The sequence below is a fragment of the Rhinolophus sinicus genome, linkage group LG01 (assembly GCF_036562045.2).
Source record: "Rhinolophus sinicus isolate RSC01 linkage group LG01, ASM3656204v1, whole genome shotgun sequence".
NCBI classification, from domain to species: Eukaryota; Metazoa; Chordata; class Mammalia; order Chiroptera; family Rhinolophidae; genus Rhinolophus; species Rhinolophus sinicus.
In genome coordinates, this window is record NC_133751.1 from 29230657 (window position 1) to 29253549 (window position 22893).

Genomic DNA, 22893 nt, shown 5'->3' on the forward strand with positions numbered 1-22893 from the left:
AGAAACCAACCACGGCATTTTATCCTAAAGTATTGTATCAGTTTTGCCAGCTTTCTCTCCTCTCTTAGTTTAGTAAAGGAAATGCTGTTTATTTTGTGTAAGTTGTCCACTTATTGTAAAAGGCTGATTACTGTCATCATTAGTACAATTTTGTTATTTTGTAGAGAATGAAGATAGAGGTACTAAATATGTAGTATTCTAGCTTTCAGTTGACAAATGTCACAGTTCTGCTTTGGATTCATTCTTTTCCTTTGAGATACATAGTATTTTTATAGAAATGCAGATTTTATTCAGTCAGTGTTTAACTGAGACTTGAAAAGATACTAAAGTTGCAAACCGATCCCAGTCAGCCAGTTTGAAGAGTCTCCTATCTGAAGCTGTATTTGTGCGTCAGGGAGAAAGTGATGGAAGCGGCCCCATGGTGGATTCGTCGATCTGATTTGTGAATAATGGACAAGTGATGGATGACCTGGCATTCGTGCCAGCAGACCCACCTGCACACCTGCCTTCACAAGCACTTGATACAGCCCCCATATTTTATAAATGTGCCAAGGACATACATTTGGTTGCTGTATTTTTCTAAGTGCTGTCTCTGATTCTGTAAAAGAAGAATTAACTATTAGGAAGGTTACAACACTGAGTATAAAAATAGAAGTAGTTTTAGAATTTTGTTCTCCACAGGTTAACTTCTATCTTCAGTATTGTTTTGTTTTGTTTGCTCCTCTCCTCCCACTCCCACACCACATTCTTTGTGTGTGTGTGTGTGTGTGTGTGTGTGTGTGTGTGTGTGTGTGATAGATGATATCGAATTAGGAATTCTCTTGAGAAAAAGTCACAGCCTGGAAAATGTGGGAAAACCATGGCTGGAGAACTCTGAGACAGCTGTTTAATGTTGGCAAGAAAAAAATAATAGGACTAACTCTTCTGTGTCGGCTGTGTGAGGTACCATTGTGGCACTCTGTGGTGATTTGTGAAGGAGGGAAGCTAAGGCACGGGCTTGTGCCATCACCCGGTGTCTTATTAAGTCCTCCTGATAACCTTTTGAAATCGGTGTTCTTCTTCTTGTACAAGTGAGGAAATTGAGGCTCGCATAAGTTATGGATTTTGTCTGAGGCATAGTTAGTCAAGGGTGGGGCCAAGTTTTGAATCTAGACACTTCTAAACTCCGCGACCCTTTCTACTACTCTAAATGGCTCAGCTCTCATGGTTTTGCCTTAGAAATAAAAATACGAACAACAAGGAACACTTGTTCAGCTTAGTGTTTCTCAATAGAGTAACAGACAGTTTCTCTGGAGCCCTTATATTTTTGTTGAGAATGGGATTGTTTTAGTTTTCATCTTGCTAAGAAACCATTACTAATAAGCGTAGTCTGGGTCGTCTGGATTATTGTAACTGAGTGTACTCTGTGACGGAAGTAATGCTGGTTCTGTTGGTGTTTGCACTGGCGCCGAGACGTACGTACACACCCCACAGATTGCTCGCTGCTGTACCCAGTGTCCGCTCTTGCTTTCTTCCTTAAAAACAGGACACTGATTTGACTGCAGGTGGCAATATTCCCACATTTCCCAGCCTCCCTTGAAGTTAAGAATGACAATGTGACACTGTTCTAGCCTATGATATGTAAGAGTTACTGGGTGGTGCTTCCCAGAAAGGTCCTTAAAGGTGTCAGACTTAACGAGCTAATGCCGTTTGCATTCTCTGTCCTTTCTCCTTTTCTAGCCTGGGAGGAGGTTGAGTTCTGAGCATGAGGGCGAGAACACATGCTAGGGATGGCTGAAGATGATGGAAGGAGTCTGGGTTTCTAATGATGACAAAAAAAAAAAAAAAACAGCGTGACAACTCTGACTGTGGCTGTCTATCTACCTTATATGGGAACCATAAGCTCCTTGATTGTTAAAATAGCTTTATTGAGCTATAATTTACATCCCATCAGATTCACCTGTTTTGAGTGTATGATTTCATGATTTTTCGTAATTTTCAGAGTTGTGCAGACATCACCACAATCCAAATTTAGAAAATTTCTATCGTCTTCCAAAGATCCTTCCTGTCCATAAACAGTCAATTCCCAGTCCCACTCACAACTCAAGGCAACTTGTGATCTGGTTTCTGCCCCTACAAGGTTGCCTTTCTGGGCATTTCATATACATAGGATCATACTGTGTGATCTTTTTGTAGTTGGCTTTTTCACTTAGCTTATTGTTTGTGGATCTTCCACGTGGTAGCTTGTATCAGTAGTTCACTCCTTCTTGTTGCTGAATAATATCCCCTTGTATGGCTGTCTCACGTTTTGTTTCTCTGTTCACCAGTTGATGAACATATGGATCGTCTCCACTCTTGTGATATTATAAATAATGCTGCTGTGAACACACGCACGTCTTTGTGAGATGCACGTCTTTGTTTTGATTTCTCTTGGGTAGATACTTTAGAGTGGAATAGCAGGGTCATGTGATACAATGTTTAATTTCTTTTTTTAGGAAACTGCCAAACCGTTTTTCAAAGGGGCTGCACCATCTTACATTTCCACCAGCAGTGTATGAGGGTTCAGTTGTTTTATATCTTCACCTATAATTATTTTGAGTATACCCATTCAAGTGGGCATGAAACGGTATCTCATTGCTCTTTTAATTTGCATTTCCCTAATGACTAATGATGCTGAACATCTTTTCATGTGCTTATTGGCCCATTTTTAAATTGGTTTGTCTTCTTATTGACTTGTAAAAGATCTTTATATATTCTGGATAAAATCCTTCATCAGAAAAAATATGTGTATATATTTCCTCCCAGACTGTGATTTATCTTTTCGTTTTATTATTGGTAATTTTGAAGCACAAAAGGTTTAATTTTTAGGAAGTCTGGCTTTTTTTTTTTGCTTTTTTTTCTTTTTTTTCTTTTATGGATCATGCTTTTGGTGCTGTGTTTGAGAACTCTGTCTAACCCAAGGCCACAAAAGATCTCTATTTTCCTCTAGAAGTTTTATCATTTTAGCCCTTACGTTAGTTTATGATTTAATTTTGAGTCCACTTTTGTATATGATGTGAGGTAAGTATACTAATTCATCATTTTGCATGCAGATATCCAGTTGTCCCAGCACCATTTGTTGAAGACTATTCTTTCCCCCATTGAATTTACGTTGGCACCTTTGTCAAAACTCAATGGATTATAAGTGTAAGGGTTTATTTCTGGGTTCTCAATTCTGTTCCATTCATCTATTAATGTACGTCCATTCTTATGCCAGTACCATACTGTCTTGAATAATGTACTTTGTAGGAAGGTCTGAAATTGGGAAGTGTAAGTTCTTCAGCCTTGTTCTTTTTCCAGATTGCTGTGGCTTTTCTGGGTCCTTTGCATTTACATATAAATTTTAGGATCAGCTTGTCAGTTTCTACCAGAAGCCTATTGGAATTTTGATAGGAATTGTGTTGAACCTATAGGTAAATTTAAGGAGAATTGCCGTTTTAATAATATTGAATCTTCCAACCCATGAATATAGAATGTCTCTCCATTTATTTAGGTCTTTAATTTCTCTCAGCAATATTTTATAGTTGTCAGTGTTTTGGTCTTATATGTCTTTTGTTCCTTAATGCTTAAGGTCACTGTTCTATGGATTTTCTTCTGCTAAATTGAAATCCTTATATATATATATATCCTAATTGGCAATTGAAATAGAAAATTAAAGGAATGGAAGTTGACTTAACACACATAAGTGATACTTTTATGTGAAGGCCAAATGATGTCATGGGCATTATGTAAATGATCGGTTTCACAGCGGAGAAAACAGAATTACCACATGGCACACAGCATATCGGCATAGCCAACCCAAGTGAGTCTTTGCCTTACAGTTAGTACCACATGTGTAAAAGCCAATAAAGCAACATCATCTGCCATAATAACTCAGTATTTGTTCATCAACATTGATTGTATATCATTTTTGTTTATGTTTATTTGTATTTTATAGGTGTTATCAGCATAAAGAATGTATACCTAGTTTTACATTTACTGGCCCAATATTTTTTCCCATTTAATGGATGTCTAGTACTCAATATTGGAAAGCATTGGTTTTGGTTTATTAGTTTACAAATCATTTTCAGTTCACCCTCTTAGTGTTCTCATAGCAACCCTGGAGCTTGGGTAAAATAAGGATTTTTATTATTCCCACATTATAAATGATGAAAGTAAGAGTCACAGAAATTAAGTGACGTATAGAATCTTATACATCTATAAGCGGTAATTCTGGGATTTAAAATTAAGATTTCAGGCTCAAAATCCCTTTTTTTCATTACATGTATCATTGATCACTTTCTTAAAGCCTGTTAAGGATACAAGAGAAATATAAAACTTTATTTGGGGGAGGGGAAGGGGTCTTTGCAATCTAGGTAGGGAAATTAAAACCATGAAATATGCTAAAAGTGAAGTTAGTATAATAGAGCCCACGGTCCCAACACTAAGTTCTATTGACATCTGCAGAATGCAGACAAGTCCGAGTATATAGAAGCCACCAGCTTTATCTCAGATAATGTCAGTGGCCTGCACCGATATACCTGTGATTCCTTGCTGGTCTTCATTTCCTGTAACCAGTCAGTCACCAAGTCTTGCCATTTTACCTTCTAAATGGGTCTCAAATCTTTTCTCTCCCCATCGCAGCTACCTCCACCCTCACCCACCCCCAATTCTACAAATGCTATTAACTCTTCCCCTAACTGCTACAGCTTCTCCCACGTGGTCTTCCTGGTTTCAGTCCCGCACCGTTTAAATCTCTCCCCGAGTTGATCTCCCTGTCTACCTGTTCAGGAGGGTGTCCTTCCACAGGTAAAGCCAAACCTTCTAAATTAGCATTAGAGGCTCCTGTTTCTGTGTCCTACTTAATCCTGGTCTTGTTTCTTGCTATTCCCTTATTTTCTAGCAAAACCGGGCTGCTGAACTGCCTGCCTCGTACTGTTTCTAGCTCCCATGCCTTTGCTTTTGCCGTGCCCTTTGCCTAAAATGTGTTCTCCATCCTGCCTACTCTGTCCTTTCCCTGCTCAGTTAACTCCTACTCATCACTGAAGCTCAGCTCAGCCATTCCCCACTCCAGAAAATCTTTCCTGACCCTCCCTCCTCCAGACTTGGGTACGTTCTCTAAGCCATGATATGTATTATGTTTGTATAAACAGTATAAATCTGTAACGTGTAGTCCAGTTGTCTGTTTCTGTGCCTGTCACACCTTGAGAGTGGGGCCATGTGTGATTCCATCCCTATTCCTTGCACCTATGAACATGCCTGCTTTACCTTAAGCATTCAATAGATATGTGTGGTTCAAGTGAAGGAATTAAATATCCATGATAAATAAAAACTAAGCTAACAGCAGCCCATGAGCATCAAGAATATAACCCATGCTCAGGTAAAGGATTTTCTTTGTGGATTCAGAATGATTGCCACGCATGGCTGGTGAGGTCTGAAAGGGAAAAGCAAGCATTGGTCGCTCTCATCAGCAAAAGCAGCTCTGAGCAGCTTCTACTAATAACCTAAGTGTCACATAAAGCAATGTGGTCACTGAATTGAGTCTGGTTTCCAGGGTAAGAAAGTCACTCTAAGAAGCGCTTAGCTGGGTTTAAAGTAATTTTTCCACCTTTGTGTGGCCATTCTGGGTGTTTGCCCATATGTGTACCTCTGTGGCTGACTTCTAAAAAATGCCTACAAGTTGGCTTGTTTTCCTCATGGATTACTATAAAAAGAACACCTCCTTACTACTGATTAGATCAGATTTAAGTTAACCCACGTGACCCTAGGGTGCAGTACCAAGTGGATTAATACATCTTTTCAACTGAAGCTTTTTTTAATAACAGAGAAGGAACTGAGTGTAACCTGTTGCCTTCTGGCTAAATTCTTCATTGTCCATTTGTCACAGTATTTTTTCTATGTGCAGGACTTCAGCCAGTCATAGCCTCTACGCCTTGGCTTTGAGGAATCGTCTCAGGAATAGTCTTCCAGCCTCTCTCTAGGGCCCTCATCATATTGCTTTTCCTTTTTATACACATACACCCACAATGTGCTAGAGTCTAAGAACATGAATATAAAGTGAATGTGCAGCCCCCTTTCACTCCTCTGACGGTGAGACCTTCAGCAACTGTAACTGAAGGAAACCTAGACATACACCTTAATAGTACCCAACAAAAGAGTGTTTGTAAAATCCATGCATATTACACTCAAGTATGACAGGAGTGCACAAAGGAGTCAGCTGCAGTTGTATGGAAATTTCATTCATTCTCACATGAAGAAAGCATCCTACACCAAGGCAGTACCTTTAATGCTCTTACTTGGAAGCCCCCAGTCAAACTGCTGTGTCTAATGCTGAAGTTCTAGGGATACGAAGCAGTTGAAAAGCTGTCAACAATAGCTGAGTATACTTTACAGGAGGGATGATAGCACTCTGAGATTCAAAACCAAAGTGGAAAAGAGCATGAAAATCGTGTAGCAAGTCTGATTACTTACAAAACCCCCTGAACAGAAGTCATCAGCTTCTCTCATTCCCTAATCGCCTCAGCTTCATACCCACTTGCCCCGGAAGTGTGGCACCATGGGCAGAGAGCGCTGGGAGTCTGCAGGCCCTTTGTGGGTCTGCACGGCAGCCTGGGGTCGGGGAATCACTGCCACTGCCATCAGCCTCCCCAGTGCCAGGAGCTGTGCCTGATGCTGTCCTCATAACTACACTGCGAGGAGGCACTGTGACTTCAGAAGCCAAGTGACCTGCCCCAGATCACAGAGCAGGGTAGGTGTGCCCGCCTGAGGCCCTGCCCTAGGCTGGGGAAGCATCACAGATCCTTTTATTTTCTGGCAACTCAGGACTGTTTTACACTAGCAAAATTATGTATTCCAGGTTCTTTCTTTAAACATGAAAAAAGTTTAACTGTGTGGCCCTTACCATCTGCCTTACTTATCTATTGCTTTGTAACAGTTTACTATATAATTTAACAACTTAAAACAACAATCTTTTTTCTTTATCTCACAGTTTCTGATGGTCAGCAACCTGGGAGCTGCTTAGCTCGGTGGTTCTGGCTCAGGGTCACTCCTGAGGTTCAGTCAGAATGTCCATGGGGGCTGCGGTCATCCAAAGGACTGAGGGGGCTGGAGAGTCCTCTTCTGAGAGAGTCACTCACGTGGTTTGGAGGCCTCCGTGCCTTACCACACGGCCCTCTCCGTAGGCTGCCTGAGTGTTCTCACCACTTCCCAGTGCTAGTGGGGAGAGAGAGAGAGAGAGACAGAGAGAGAGAGAGAGAGATCATTTGTTTTTACCAAGTCTCCAAAATAGCCGGTGTGCCGCTTCTGCTTTTTTCTCTCTATATTCTATAGAACAAAGTCACTAAGTTCAGCCCACACACAGGGGGAAGAAAATTAGGCTTCAGTTCTCCAAGGAAAGAAGATCAAAAAATTTGTGGACATATTTTAAAACCACCCACTCTCTAACCCATATCCATACATCTTCTAAGGAAGATAAAACAGAAAAAGCCCACTATCACTGAAAGTACATTGCTTTCTCTGACTGCCACATGCATAGTCTGGCCACCCAGTGGCTCCAGTTAGGAAAACATTTCTTCATCCCTGAACAGCTTCCTAAGGAAATGGTGCTTTGCATTACAGAGACGTATTTACTGTTCCAAGGAATTTACAGGGACTAGGAAATGTAGAGATAATACAATTTGTCCTCTTGATTCAGCCCTATCTTTGGACCATCTTAAATTCTAAGTCCATCTTAGAATCTGCCTCCCTTTCTTGGTCCTGTAGGCTAGTGGCATAAGAGAGGCTTCCAAGAGGCTGAGATGGAACCTTGGTCACTCCCCAGATTCCTTCCCACGCGCTTTTCTCTTCCTGTCTGCTAGGTGAGGCCTGGGCCTCAGGGGGGTCTTAGCCTCCATCCTGGTCCCCCTAACCTCAGGACAGATGGCTCAGGTAATCAGGTCCTGGGAGCCGACTCTCCCTGGGCCAGTTGATCTTAGTTGGGATTGGTCAGTTATTTCCAGGTTTGAATGAAGGTTATCCTAGTATCAGGGTCACACACCTGACAACCTGGAAAACTCTGTACCAGACTCCAGGTGGACATTCTATAAAAAGACCTCCGTGGCTGTAGGAGGGCAACCCTAAGGTTAATTCTATAGTTTAAAGTGATTTTCTCAGAGTAAAAGCAGAACCAGTTCCCAAACTGAGAAGCCACGTACTTCTCCAACAGAATGACTGTGTGTCTGGCTCCGCTGCCCCCCATCTGCCATCCAGGGCCGCCTTCAGTGTGTGTAATCTCTGCAGTCACATGGGGCCAGGATTCAAAGGGCCCCCAACTCTTGACTTCATACTCTGCTGTTGCCATCCTGAAAGTCTTAATACATTTTGAACACAAGATCCCCATTTTCATTTTGCACAGGGCCCTGCAAAGTATGTAGCTGGCCCTGTGCTTATTCCAGTCCCGAAAAACACAAGTAACAGGTGAAACACGACCGTAGGAGGAATCAGGTCATTTGATTTATCACCCCATCCACATGTCAACATTTCAGTGAAGAAGGGTGATTTGAAACTAATGAAAACACCTTAAGCATATCACTTGTAAATAAGAAAATAATTGAGTGCATCTAAAACTTTAGGAAATCCCAATTTTTAATCATATTTTTTCAACCTGAAGAATGAGCATGACTTTCAGAGGGATTCTTCATTTATTGTCGTTAACCCCCGTGTATTAATATACTGAAAACCTGAAAGTTATTCTTAACTGCAAGTGAAGTGTGACTGGATTATTATCACTCGTGCCAAACAGAGCATTGAATCCTTCCCTGAGAGTATTTCCTACATGCTTGTAGGAACTCTCTTGTTGTCTTTAAAGCAGACATCCAGTTCCTTGGATGTAACAAGCGCAGTAGCTATGGGTTCAGAAAAGAGGTCACATGGGCAGGGCAGGGCAGGGCAGGAATGTGACCAGATTGAATGTCATTTAGCTGGGGATAGAGGACATACCTACCTCATTCCACTCACCGTCTAGGAAAAGCAAAGTCCTCGCACAGATTTAGCCGTCAAACCCGGATTATGTGCGAAATGAGGAGCCTGCTGGGCTTTCTGGATTGGGCAGTGCCAGACCCCTACCCTATGCTCTTGATGCGGATTCAGGATCACTTTATCACCAAGACAGAACAAGTGAGTACGTGGACAACTGAAACTCCAGTAGTTCTTTCCTGTGGAAATCACAATTGGTGATGATGCCATAATGTGGAATTGTAAATAGTTTCTACAGAGAGAGCATTTGGATTAGAGAGACTCAAGCTACATGCAGCATTTCTGCTTCAAACATTAGAATATTTTTTGGAAAGCCACAGGCTAAATTGTAGGTTAGTGCTTGTTTTCAGTTGTCATTTTTGTTTGCTTATTTTCCTCTAAGAAAGCAAACATACTAAATATTTCCTTTTTTTGTTTCCTCTAGCCTAAACCTCCATGGTAGGCAGGCATAAATTTTAAAGCTTCAGTCTTTCACAAACCCAGTTTACCTGCTGCTGGTCATTTGCATCCTATTCTTCTGATGCAAAAACAAGTTGGAACACTTTGTCATTCCTTACATGTAAGAATCCTGACTTTTTACACTTATCGTTATCCTTTTGGGGGGCACACAAGTTCACAGTGTCAAATTATTTGCCGTTTGGCCAGGCTATCCCCTGGAACCAAAAATCTATCCCACAAGGTAGCAAATTAAGAAGGGGGGAAAAAACACTACGCTGCTTTTTTTTTCCCCCCCCTTTTCAATTGATTTTGAATTCAGGTTGGGGGCAAAAATCTAGTGGATACAGTTTAGTAAGTGTTAACCTTACATGGGGAGCTGGAAATGATTATTTGCCCCAAGGTCCAGCTGGCACAATTAGTCCCTGCCCCTGAGGCAACCTGCAAGGCGAGGGTCCCCTTTGAGCCTGCCAACACCGCAGTTCACAGTGAGGAGGGAAATATAGCCAGAAGGCCTCACTGCTTAGCTCAGAAGCTGGCAGTCAGCCGCTTAGCTGTCCAGGTGAGGCTTCACCCACTGCCTTGAGATGAGAAAGTCGCCATGTGACCAGCTCAGCCACAGCGGTGAATTGAAATAATAACATGTTTCCCTGAAAATAAGACCTAGCTGGACAATCAGCTCTAATGCATCTTTTGGAGCAAAAATTAATATAAGACCCGGTCTTATTTTAGTATAAGACCGGGTATGATATGATATGATATGACATGATATAAAATACCGGGTCTTATGTAAGACTGGGTCTTATATTAATTTATGCTCCAAAAGACACATTAGAGCTGATTGTTCGGCTAGGTCTTATTTACGGGGAAACAGGGTAATAGGAATCTGAAAGACGGCCGGTGTGCCCAGAGCTAAGTAACAAGACTGGGTGAGAGGTTGCAGAGGAAGTCTGGAGGCTAGATCAGAGCCTGTAGGGATTTAGGATTTTATCCTAAATATTGTGGAAACCACCACAACATTAAGCCTAGTTTTAAGCCAAGATGTGACAATCTGATTTATGTTTTCAGAAGTACTTTTCATTCACAAAGGGTAAGGCTGCAAGCACTTAATTTCTTATAACAGTTTGGGAACCAAGTCCAGAAGTATGCAACTATTGAAAACATCAGATCAGGGGCAGTGAGGTGAGTGAAGGCGGCTAAATTTCCTTTGAAATGATGTTTTATAAATTAATGCCATCTAAAATTAGGGCCAGCGGCCTGATTGCCTCAGTTGTAGTGACAGCTCTGCTGAGAAATCACTTCTATTCTTTGGAAAGTGAATTTGATTTTAAAAACCTCCAAACAAAACACAAGTAGTTTAAACCATCAGTGTAAGTTCGCACTGCTGTCTACAAAGCAGATGTGTGCCTTTTCTGCTGGCTACCATTGCTCACTGTTCCGCTGCAAGTCGGAGGCAATGAGAAGACAGAAAAAGCACTGGTGTTGGGCACAATGGATCCTGTTTATGTTCCTAGTTTTTTCTTTTACTTTGAATGTCAACGGTGAAAAGACAACTCTACTGCCTCGTAGCCTCGTCTCAAATGAGGGGAGAGGAGAGGTAGGTGTTCTACAAGGCATTGGACCTCGAAAGGACTGCTAATTTCTATCTTGGCTTTCTTAGGAAATAATGAAAAAGCTTGAGCACTTGCAGTAAGTGAACATCTTGTCGGCCCAACTTTTATGTGTCTGAAAAAGGCTCTCTTTGCTCTTTCCAAAGAAAAACTGGTTTAAGTTCGAGTTTTAGAAGAGTTGGGGTTAATCTGCGGATTACTTTTACTACTTAGGAATAATTCATAACTAATTTTCACCCTTTTCTCTGAGAATGAGCTCACCTCTGGTCCACTGTTGGGAGTAGCATAATTTCCTAACCAGTACCTTTATATTCTGAAAGAATTTATTTCTAAAAGATGAGAAACTTGCTTAATTCAATAGCTTTTTAAGATCACGCAAGTTAATGACATTATTAAATGACATTCTGGCATTTTTATTGTATTTCAGAGAATATTTTAGACCAGTATTTGCTCTCCTACCCTTTAGCAACTAAAACCATTTGAACCCGTCTTTTGAGGGATGAGAATGATTGTAAAACCATTGCAGATTGCTACTTAACTGTCTCTGGGAAAGGTGGGTAGAGGGCATACCTGAGAGAAAGCTCTTAAGTACAAAATCCCATTATAACTAATAGCATTACACTACTCTTGCATGAGAGAGAGGGGGAGATTTAAGGACCACTACAGAATTTGAATAGTTCCTTAGAGATTATGTTGAGTTTAATCATAAATTATTATGCCTCTGTCCTGTGTTCAGTGATGAACTAGGAAAACATGTCAGTTGATGAGCACATAGTTTTTGGAAGAAATATACTACATAGATTATTATGTTTCCCTTCTTTTCATCATTATTTTGCTTTATTCTGTGAAATAAATCTTTTGAAAATAGTAGCTCTAAGTTTCATAACAAACTAAAGTTTTATAATAAACTAGTGATGTAGTGTATTGAGCTTTTGAAATTTTTTTTTTGCCACAGTTAATGTAAAAAGAAAAAAAATCAATGCCATTACATTTATTACATTTATCTAAGGAAGACTGTGACTGAAATTTTTGCTGACTCAATGCTAATATATAATGTGATATTAATTTTTATGATTAAACTTTGTTGTTGCTTATTTGGAAACCTCATCATATAAAATAAACTTGATTTAAAATGTTTTTATATCAACAGCCTGGAAAAGGGCAGAGGGGGAAATGATAGTTTATGAGTCAACCCATTTTATAGATTAGGAAATAGAGGCTCTTAGATAGGAAGTTGCCCAAGAGAATACACCTAGTAAGAGGCACAGTGGAGCCCAGAACCCAGGTCTGTGACTCCTGGTCTAAATCCCTGTCAGTTCCAGAACCATCAAAGATGGCCTAGATTGTAACTTTGGATGTATTAGCATTAGTGTAACCTTTTAGCATTGTAACTGAAGACATATATTTATATTTATAATTGGTATTTAAAAAATCATTGCAATGGCAATAAAACAAGGGAGCATACTTTTAACATTATTTTTGTTTCCTAATCCTATTCATAGTTTGAACTGGTTGAAAACACAATCGTCCACTAGAGGTCACCTTTCTTCAAGATGAGGGTCACTCCCCTTCCCTGATAAACTATTAATCTGGTTTTAAATGAACCACCTCCACCTTGGAGAAATGAAGAGCCCTTTTTGTCGTCGGGGATTCCAAGTGTTGCTTTAGCTAAATGCACTTATATTGTAGGTAAAGCTATCTGAGCTAGTAAAACACCTGGACAAATCAAGGGGAGGCATGACCCCCTCTTCTAGCACATACAAACACACTTTGTGCTAGTTCTGGCCTGGCCCCTGTTGACGGGTCAACTTATTTTTATTTGGAAAGTTTTGTGTTAACCCTGGCAGGTTATACTACCCTCACTTCTTCTGTCACTGCTCTCTCTGACTCCAAAGTCAGAGACTAAATGGAGACTAAAAGAAATGGTCCTTAAACATTGACATAAATTTGGAAGGAAACCAAATTTATCTTTGAGTCAGTTTACTGTTTTCCACAGTGATGCGAATTTCAGTCAGCACTGACCAGAAAATACTATGGGGAGAAGACTAGGACGGTGTCCAATAAACAAGCACTTTGGCAGATTCTACTGAAATACAAACGATCTCATTATTCTAGCCGGAGAGGGAAGCTGCCTGCTATAGCACTGTCTGACGCTTCAGGTTTCAAACTGTGTCTGTAGAAACCCAGGGTTGCAGGACATATTTTTAGAGGCTCATTTGCACCTATTATATGAGCCGCTAAACACCTCAGCCCCAATCCCTGTCCCCTCAAATTGGAAATTAAAGAGTTCTGAGATGCGAAAATAATTCAGAACATAGATGCAAATGAGATTGCCTGTAAGACTATGGACTTTTGGAGAAATGTTGTCCTGTAAAGTTGTGGTAAGAAGAGTATAACATTTTGGTCCAATTTGTAGTGATTTATGCCCTCATATCTAGGCAAAGTATTTCTCTCTACCCCCTCTTTGACATGAGCATATTAATGTATCCTGCCAGGTTAAGTAGTCTTTTATAGTCCTCAAAATTGAACTTGTAAATGTGTCACACGGAGCAGGAGGGTGGTAGCTCAGTACTGGTCATGCCGTGCATGTGCAAGCAGGAAAAGTCAGCTGACTTGTCCAAGTAACCCCGCTCAGTGCAGTGTCAGGTGAGGGGAGGGCACATCTGTTTGGCACATTCTCTCATCAAGCCTATAGGTGGGTCATGCAATGACAAGTGAATGCCCAGCACATCAAATGAGAAGGTCTGGTTCTAGATTGATGACCTATCGTAGGTTTGGGTACTCTGTCTTATCTTGTTTATAATAAGAAATGCGAGTAATTGCTGTACAATGTTAGTAACTCAATTTTGAAATAAAAGTCTTATTACTTTGTTTTCAAGCTTCTGGATATGTTCAATGAAGAATATCCAGATTGCAGCATAAGCTGTTCTAAAGGACTGTTACCATTTCCAACTACTTATCTGTGTGAAACAGGATTCTCTTCATATGGCACAAACAAAATAAAGAAATACATAAAAATACAGTTGGAATAAGGCTATAACTGACTTCTGTAAGTTCTATTTTCAAATGTTTGTGTTAAACAAAACAGCCTCATGTTCTCATTGAAGGATATGATAAATAATATAAATTTGAGATAAAAAAGAATTTTATCTTGATTAGAAACCTGTTTGATTGTTTTGTGTATTGGTTTTCATTTTAAAAGCAGATTCCAACACTTAAAAGAAAAGAAAAAATGACAACCATTGATTCACACTCAGAATTGTCTCAGAAAACTATTTTTTAATATTTGAAATAATAAACACAAGTATAGCCAGGGTCAGAATAGTCAAAATTCTGAGAAGGGGCGGCTGGTTAGCTCAGTTGGTTGGAGCACGGTGTTCCTAACACCAAGGTTGCCAGTTCGATCCCAGCATGGGCCACTTTGAGCTGTGCCCTCTTTAAAGGAAAAAAAAAAAAACTCAGTAAATGAGTTGACTGGTATATCATTTGTAAGATTCTCAGCTAAATTTCTTATTTATATACGAATAAAAAAGTTACAGCTTAATCTCATTTTTATCCACCTCTCGCTTCCTATTTCTGGAGCTCAGAGTGTGTGGAAAGAAGTTATGGGACTGTCCTGATACCAACCATCCTTTTCTGTGGGGAATGACCTTGATGCAATGGTAACCTCCAAATCCATGACCAGGCACTGTATTCTAGAAGTCTCAGACCAAATTAAGATGCTTAAGTCATAGCTTATTAAATCAACTTAAAATACATGTCAGGAAGCAAGGGTAAGAGATGGAATGAGCGGACATACTTAGTGTGAGATTCTGATTTGGTCTTTGTCCCCACTTCTGGCCCAGAGCTCCTAACATCCTTGGGGTTTCCTAAGTGAGATGGATATAGGTGTCTCTGATGTTACTGAGATGACATTTGGAAGCACCTCAGTTTGGGGGCTGGCTGCCAGGGGGACCAACCACATGGTCAGACGAGTCCCTCTGACTTCGGGGCAGGGGGGAGCCTGGAGGCTGCATCTATCACCAATGGCCAGAGATTTAATCAGTCATTCCTGTGAAATGAAGTCGTCATAAAAACCCTAAGGATGGGGTTTGGAGAGCTTCTGGTTGGGTGAACACAAAGAGATTTGGGGAGTGTGACATGCTGGGAGAGAAAGCATGGAAGCTCCGTGCCCTTTCCCCACACCTTGCCCTACACATTTCTTCCATCTGGCTTTTTCTCAGTTATATCCTTTTATAATAAACTGGTAATGTAGTAGGTGAAATGTTTCTGTGAGTTCTGTAAGCTGCTCTAGCAAATTAATTGAACCTAGGGAGGGGGCTTTTGGAACCTCCCATCTGTAGGCTTTGGTTAAAAGGGGGGGGGGGGTCATTGGAACCTCCCATTGCTAGGCTGTTGGTTAAAAGCACAGGTGGACAACCTGGACCTGCACTTGGCATCTGCAGGGGGCGGGAGGACAGTCCTGTGGACGGCGCCCTTAAGCTGTGGGACCTGACGCTCTCTCCAGGTAGACAGTGTCAGAACGGAGCTGAATTATAGGACACCCAGCTGGTGTTCAAGAATTGCCTTGTGATGTAGAGAAACCCCTCCCCCACACGAATAGGAGTTGGTCCCAGAAGCATATTTAGAGTATGGTACAGGAGTGTAGAAGGACCGCACTACCCGAATCTTGGGTTATGCAGTCTTACGTGTCCAGCCTGTCTGCTACAACCACCTTCCTCTGCTGGTGATATGGTTATAAACCAGAGTTGAGGTCTGAGAAAGGAGGCCCAATTAGACAGAAGGTGTCTGCCTTCTCCGAGACCCAGGGGTAAGTCCCTCTGGTTTCCTCTGTGGCTTGCCCCCTCACCTGATGAGCAGCTATGGATTGTATTTCCTAGGCAGAGGACACAGGGCGAGAATGGGTGTCACCATCTAATGAATACCGAGTGCCTCGTGTGCCTCAGGTGACTTAGCGTGCTGTGATTAGGGGCTTCTTTAGTCTTTCCATCATTTTCTGTGCTCTTATGCGCAGCACATATGCTTGATCTACGTCTAACACATCCAGGTTACTAACTTTTCAATACTTAACACAGCTCATGAATTGTGCCTCTGTCTTCTTGCTTACTCATGGTCTAAATCTAACACACCATATGCATTTCACCAACGTCAGACAACATATTCAGTAACTAAACATACCTTATAAGTTTCATCCACCCCATTTATTTCTCTTGTTCTTCTGTAGCAGTAATTGAATATTCTCAAGTAATACAGCAACACTCCCTATGCAATCTCTTGGAAAAGCTTGCCCCACACTGGTCTAGCCTCTCTGATTCCAGCCTGGCCAGCCTCCCTGCCCTTGAGCCCTGTACGACCCCTGCTCCCTCAAGGACCCAGTCAAGGATCCTCACCCATCCGTGCTCCTGCATCTTCCCCATCTGCACTCCCACCTCCTCCTTACTCAACGTGGCTTTGTAACTTTACTCACCCTATTGTCAGTGCCAAGGCTGAGTGAACCTCCGTGTGTGCTCCTCTCCCAGGACCTGGCCCTTTCAGTTGTTTTTCACCCACCACCATCCGCTTCTCCCTTCTTGCTGGCTCCTTCCCTGCTGCCCACATACATGTTTGGATCTCCCATCTTAAAAATCAGCCACAGCCACAAACTCTCTAATTCCAGGATACACTCAAGCTACCACCCTAATGCTCTCATTCATCCACAAACTTCTTTACACACTGCTCTCAGTACACTCATTTCCTCAACTTCTTAACCACTTAGAACCTGGCTTCTACTCCTAACATACTGCTGCTGAAATTATGCTTTTAAAGGGAACTGAAGACTTCCTAATAGTCAAACCTAATGGCTTTTGGTTGTGTTTCCCTTTCAACCTATTAGTCTTTTCAGCTTCCCTGCAGGATTTGAAGCCCATTGAGCTCTGTCAGCCTCCTCTCTGTGTCTCCTTGACCCTCATCTTCTGGAGGCCTCGCAAATTACTTGGCTTGTGGTCCCTCCCTCTGTCTTCAAAGCCAGTGCTGCTGGGCCGAGTCCTCACACTGCCTGTCTCCGGTTCTGCCTCCCCACTTTTACCACCATTCAAGGGCTCTTGTGATTGATTACATGGGCCCACCAGAATAACCCAGGATAATCCCCCCCCTCAGGTCAGCTGATTAGCAGCCGTAATTCCCCTTTCCCAGGTGGGGATTAGGATGTAGAATATTTTGGGGTATCATTATTTTGCTCACCACAGTGATGTCTTTGTCCCTCATTAGTTCTTTCTCTGCAATCTCTTCCTTGATCTAATCCACTGCTGCAGCTTCAACTACTGTCTCCTTGCAAAAGGCCCCCAAATTCTATCTATTGGCCTCTTCTCTTGTGAGCCCCAGTTGCCTCCTTCAACTCATAACTTGATGGTGAAAATAAAAGGCCTCATTACTACAACCCAATCCCTCAAAATTAGTTCCTTCTTCTAACTTCCTTATTTCTTTTCACAGCACCAGTGTTCCTCTAGCAGTGGTCTCAGAACCTTGACATTTCTTGTCTTGTTCACTCCCCCGTGTTGGATCAATGCCTAAGGCCTTCAGTTCATTTTTTTGTGGAATGCATCCTTCCGTCTTTTCCTTTCCATTCCCACTATCACCTCCATCCTTCAGGCCTCTGTCTATTTCTTGGATTGTTGTTATTGTCTTTAATTACGTAGGAGCGTGGGAGAAATCCAGTTCTGATGCTTTCCTGAGCACCTAAGAGCTGTGTTACATGATATTCTCATTTCATCCTGTCATCAATCCAATAAACAAAGAATTAACATCTTTAGTTTATAGATGAGGAAACTGAGGGTACGAGCAATGAGGTAATTTTATGAGGGTCCTAATCATTTATTCATTCATTTAAAATACTTATTGAGAGCCTATTAGGTATATGCCAGGTACATGTTAGATGCTGGGGATAATAGCCCTGAATAAACCAACCAAGATCCAAGTGCTGAGGAAACTCATATTAATCTAGAAATAGGAAAGACAGACATTCTAGAAGTGAACAACCAAAGGAACAAGATTACTGCAGTCTCCTTGTTTACCCTAGCTAAGAGTTTTCTTCCTCTTCTGAATTCCTAATGAGCAACAACAAAATCTCTTTGGAGGCACTTAACTCATTCATCATTTTATACAGTATTTGTGTATTGCCTTATTTCTTTTACCAAACTCCTTGAGGACAGAAACACTTCTTCACATGGCACATACCAGGAACTTATTTCAACTACAGGTTGTAAGAATCAAGGGACATGTTGGGGAAAGTACACGGTAAACTGCAAAGCCATTTTCTCAGACGTGTTGTCACAGGGGATGCCAGTTGTGATCTTCTTTGGGTGGGTCGTTCAAGGACCTAGTTCTCCCTGATGTAATCCTCACCATTTTCTCCCTTTGCCCTGTAAAGAAGCAAAACTTAAAGCTATATAAAATGTCGATCTGCTTCCCACAAATTCCTAAAGGAAAGTTTAAAAGGTATCGCTAAGGAGAGTGACTTACTTGTTTATCTTCCCAACCACCAGTAAGTTAATGTTTTCCCAACATTTCATTGAGGACGTCTTCAAACTGAAAACTTTTTTTAGGTGTATCCCCATTTATGTACTATCCAGATTCAACAATGAGTGTTTTACTAAGCTTGCTTTGACACAGCTTTCCATCAACCCATCCCTCTAGCCATCCATTAATTCATCTCATTTATTTGATGTTTCCAAGTAGCAGACATCAGTAAGTCTCCCACTAAATACTTCAGCCTACACACCATTAACTAGAATTCAAAATTTGTTAGCCAGTTCTTTTTTATTCTTTTAAGGTAAATTTTACGTACAATGAAATGCACAAATCGTACATATACTATTCAATGAGTGTTGACAAATGTCTACACCTGTGTAAGCCAAACCCTTATCAAGTCACACAGCTTGTGCCAGAAAGTTTCCTGTGCTCCTTCAGGTGAGCCCCTGGCCCCAGTAGTTGACTTTTGACGTTGTAGGCTCAGTCACACCTACACACCTGCAGATGTGCCTTTTGATTAATATATTTACTGTCCAGATACACCCGTCATCTGTTGCTATTAATTGCCACAATTGAAAAAGTAATTTTCTGGATTTAAATACGGTAGTTTGCTTGGTGGCAGAAATAGGAACAATAGCTTAATTGGGTAGTACGTCAATTTTCCTTCTTTTAAAACATTCCTTGGATTCGGATGTAGATAGAACCACACTGCACCCTCACTCTTACTTGGTGGTAGATTTTTATTTCAAGACCAGCCTATATTGACTAGGTCCAAGGGGGTTCATTTTGCCAAGTCTGGTGGGTCCTTATTTAGCATTGTTTTATATGAACACACTTACCAGGTCTGAACCAGAAAATCTGGGCTTTTTTTTTCTTGCTTTGATGCCTTTTTGTTGTTGTTGGAGGAGTTATGTTCTTGAACATGTCACACTTTCTTAGGCCTCAGTTTCTATATTTGGAAAATAACAGTGTATCTCTTAAGGTTCATGCTAAATCTGAAACCCAAAACTTTTTATGTGAAGGGAAGTTGTAAGGACCTGAGACGAAAAAAAAGAATGCTACATAGACCATACTTAAACAAGTCAATATTTCTTAGTCTAAAAAATAACAAATATTACTGTAGCTCCGTAAATTATTCTAGCTTAAATGTTCTTGGAACAGCTGGTTTCTGTTTAAAGTTTTTTGTACTAGCAAATCATAAGTTAAATGGTGACACAAGCCCTTCCAATGAAGGAAAGCTTGCTTGATAGATTGCTTTTTTTTTTTTTTATCTTGTTTACACTGCTTGAGAAGGTTTTTTAACAGGATTTGGGATACAATTGTCAGAAATCTGTTCTCCCCAGAGCCACGTCTGAGTCATTTCCACTATTTATGGAACAGCAACTGTGAAGAGTGGGATCATGTTTAGGCTTTTTCTTTTTTTTTTTTTTTTAAACAACACATGATAAATGTCTTTAGGAGCTTATGTAATGTATCCCAGAGCCTTCGGTTTTCAGATGAGAACACAGTCCAGGAAGTGGCTTTTTGGGCTTTGTACAGCTTTTGAAAGCATGTTCTTGAGTCTTAAGGTCATAGATTGTCAAAGTAGTAATTTGAGTAAAGCTTTAACAGCCTTTGAAGTTAAAGCTGTTCTGTCTTGGAAAGTTGGGATTATGCCTTTTACATTTGGCATAAGATTTCCATTTCATTTTATTTGCTACCTTGCAAAAGGAACTTTTACTTTGGGCTGTGTTTCCTTGCACATACTTAGGATTCCAGAACCTTCATCTAGGTGGTTGTGTAACAAGGCCCTCCACACAGACGTCTGTCTCTCTCTGTGCTGTGTGGATTACTCAGTAGGGAAGGGTAGAGTTTGGGTTGGCGATATGCTGCATATTGTTTTCTCTCTCTGAAGTTTCTCTCCTCTTTTCTTCATCCTGTATTTAAGAAACTCAAGATCTAGTTCAGGCTTCTACTTCATTCATCAAGCTTTCATGGGGCTACCTCCCAATGAGCAGGCCTCCAAAGTCCTGCACAGGTTATGTGGCCTATTGCTCTCCTGCATTCCAGGGACCAGGGCTGTGAGCTGCAGGGTGCATCTCCAGAATACTTCTCATTTGCACCCCTTGAACTTGGTGCTGAAATGCAAGCCTGTGAGATCCTCAGTGGGGCCTTCCCTGCCCCCCTTTTCCATCCCCTAACTGGGAAGGCTGAAGCCACACATGTGAGTGGGTTCGTGGACTGGAACTGAGGGGGCAAGCTGTCCTCCTGTTTGAATCTCAAATAGCAAAAATTAAGAATACTGATAAAAATAGGTTTTTCTCTTCCCAAGCAACAGAGACGTTATTATAACATTAAAAATATATCACCAAATAAAATATTCTTAACACAAACTCGCACCATTCCTTAAGATCGAGTTTCATATGGAAACTTGTCAAACGTTTTGATATCATTCTTCAGGCAAAAAGTACTTTTTCTCTATCAGTAGTATAATGAATATTGTGTGGTTATCAATAAGAGTTTTTGAGAAGATAGCTAGATATATTACGATAGCTTAAAAATAATATCCCTATTGAATTTCTTTTAATTGCTGGTTTAAATTCAGTCATGTTTTTATTGAAGACCATTATGTATTCAGAGCCATTTAAGAAACAACAAAACAAATTACCTATAGCAATTGAAGGATATAGATAAGGAAATTTTATTTTATTGTTTGTTTTCTTAATTTTCTGGCATTAAATTCACTTTAAAAATTTACAAGCCTAGTTGTTTCTTTTTTATATATCCTATAATACTAGAAAAGCTTGGAGATATTTCAGAAATTGGCTTTTCTTCCCCAAAATGCATATGGTCCAACTTGTATTTCCTTTGATTAGCTGCAATCAAAGCTGCAAGTCCAGAATTCTTTCTATTACTCATAAGTACAGGGGTTGGTTTCTAGGATCATATGAGCTGTATTGGGGGTGTCTATATATTCAAGTCATAGCATCGGTATATAGATACATAGATACACACACACACACACACACACACACACACACACACACACACAGCCTTACTTTCAAAAAAACTTGCAGGGTTTTTTTATTTAGTTTCATTTCCATGAAATGAATGATTTATACTGACTTTCATGAACTCTCTCCCTAAAAAAAAAAATGATAGGAATAATTATTTCACCTTAATTCTCTTTGACCTAAAAAAATCAGATTAAAGCCAAAAATCAGCGGGGAATCAAAAGTATTATAAAATAATATTTTTTTTAAAGAACGAAGACCCTCTTTTTAGTTATAAAGTTGGCAAACACTTCAAAAACTCAGCACAGAAAACATCCTTTCAGTGTCAATATTCTGAATGGGTCGTTCTCCCTTTCGCATGTTAAAAAGTTCTAAACTGATCCTTAAGGCCTCTTTCTAGAAGCAGCATCCAAGCAGCATCTAAGGGCGGGAAGGGTGATGCCGGAGGTTAGAAATGTTCGACTGCAACATTGATTTGTGCCTGTCTCTCTCCCTCTGCCTCGCTGGCCTTTTTCCCGTTGATGAGGACGAGAATGTTTCCACATCAGTTAACTGCCTTCATAAAGCACCAGAAGGTCACACCAGCCCCAGACTGATCCTTTCCTTTGTGCTTATAATATAATTGGCTGATTGTGCCAGTGATGAGCGCGCCCCCTCCCCCAGCCCGGTCCTAGCTCCATGTTTGTTAGCCTCACTGCTGGTTTCCGAGGAGAGCAGCTCGCGGCGCGCTTCCCGGCACAAGCAGTGCCACTGCGCAGGTTGATCAGCGAAACAGCATCCATTTTAATCTGCGGGGAGCCCCTGCCTTCCCAGGGCGTTCTCTCCGCCAGTGGATGCTCCGCGCCTTCCCTCCGCAGCCGTGCTGAGCAGTCCTGCTTTGGGGTCTGCGCCCTAGGATGCACTGAGATGGTACATCAGGAGAACTGTTCGTATCAGGTAAGATTTAAAGGCTGATTGTGAGGCCGGCATCCTTTGGGAGAGGAGGCCTTCCTCTTCCAAAGCAGCAGGTTGCTTCTTTCCGGATTTTCAAGGGATTTTGCCATCCTCCACTCCTGGCCTTCATTGCATACAGTATCTGAATTGTAATTAGGTTTTCTGGGGACTAATGGGGCAGAAAACACTGCTTCCTTGGCCTTTAAAGCATATGTGAAATCCACTGAGGTGATCTGTGCTTTGCATATTCCGTATATCTGTTTAGAACTGTAATTGAATTTAAGGGGCTTCAGAGGAGGGAAATCTGGTGGAAATTTCACATAGATAGCATTGAAGAGTATGATACGTGCTTATCCCAGGGGATGTGAGTTGCTTCATATCCAGTTTTTAGGCTTGTCTTTAAGGAA

General features: G+C 41.0%; 1 protein-coding gene across 8 annotated transcripts in view; it reads left to right on the top strand.

Annotated features, from left to right (window-relative positions):
• SCHIP1 (schwannomin interacting protein 1) overlaps positions 1-22893 on the top strand; it is a 669685-nt gene that overhangs the window by 594871 nt on the left and 51921 nt on the right. The window contains exon 1 of one of the 8 annotated variants that reach the window (XM_019731983.2): positions 22160-22489. The exons of the other annotated variants lie outside the window; for them this stretch is intronic. Coding sequence (XP_019587542.2) covers positions 22232-22489 — 258 coding nt within the window. The 5' untranslated portion in view covers positions 22160-22231. Of the gene's footprint in view, positions 1-22159; positions 22490-22893 lie in introns of those variants that run through there. 8 annotated transcript variants of the gene reach the window in all.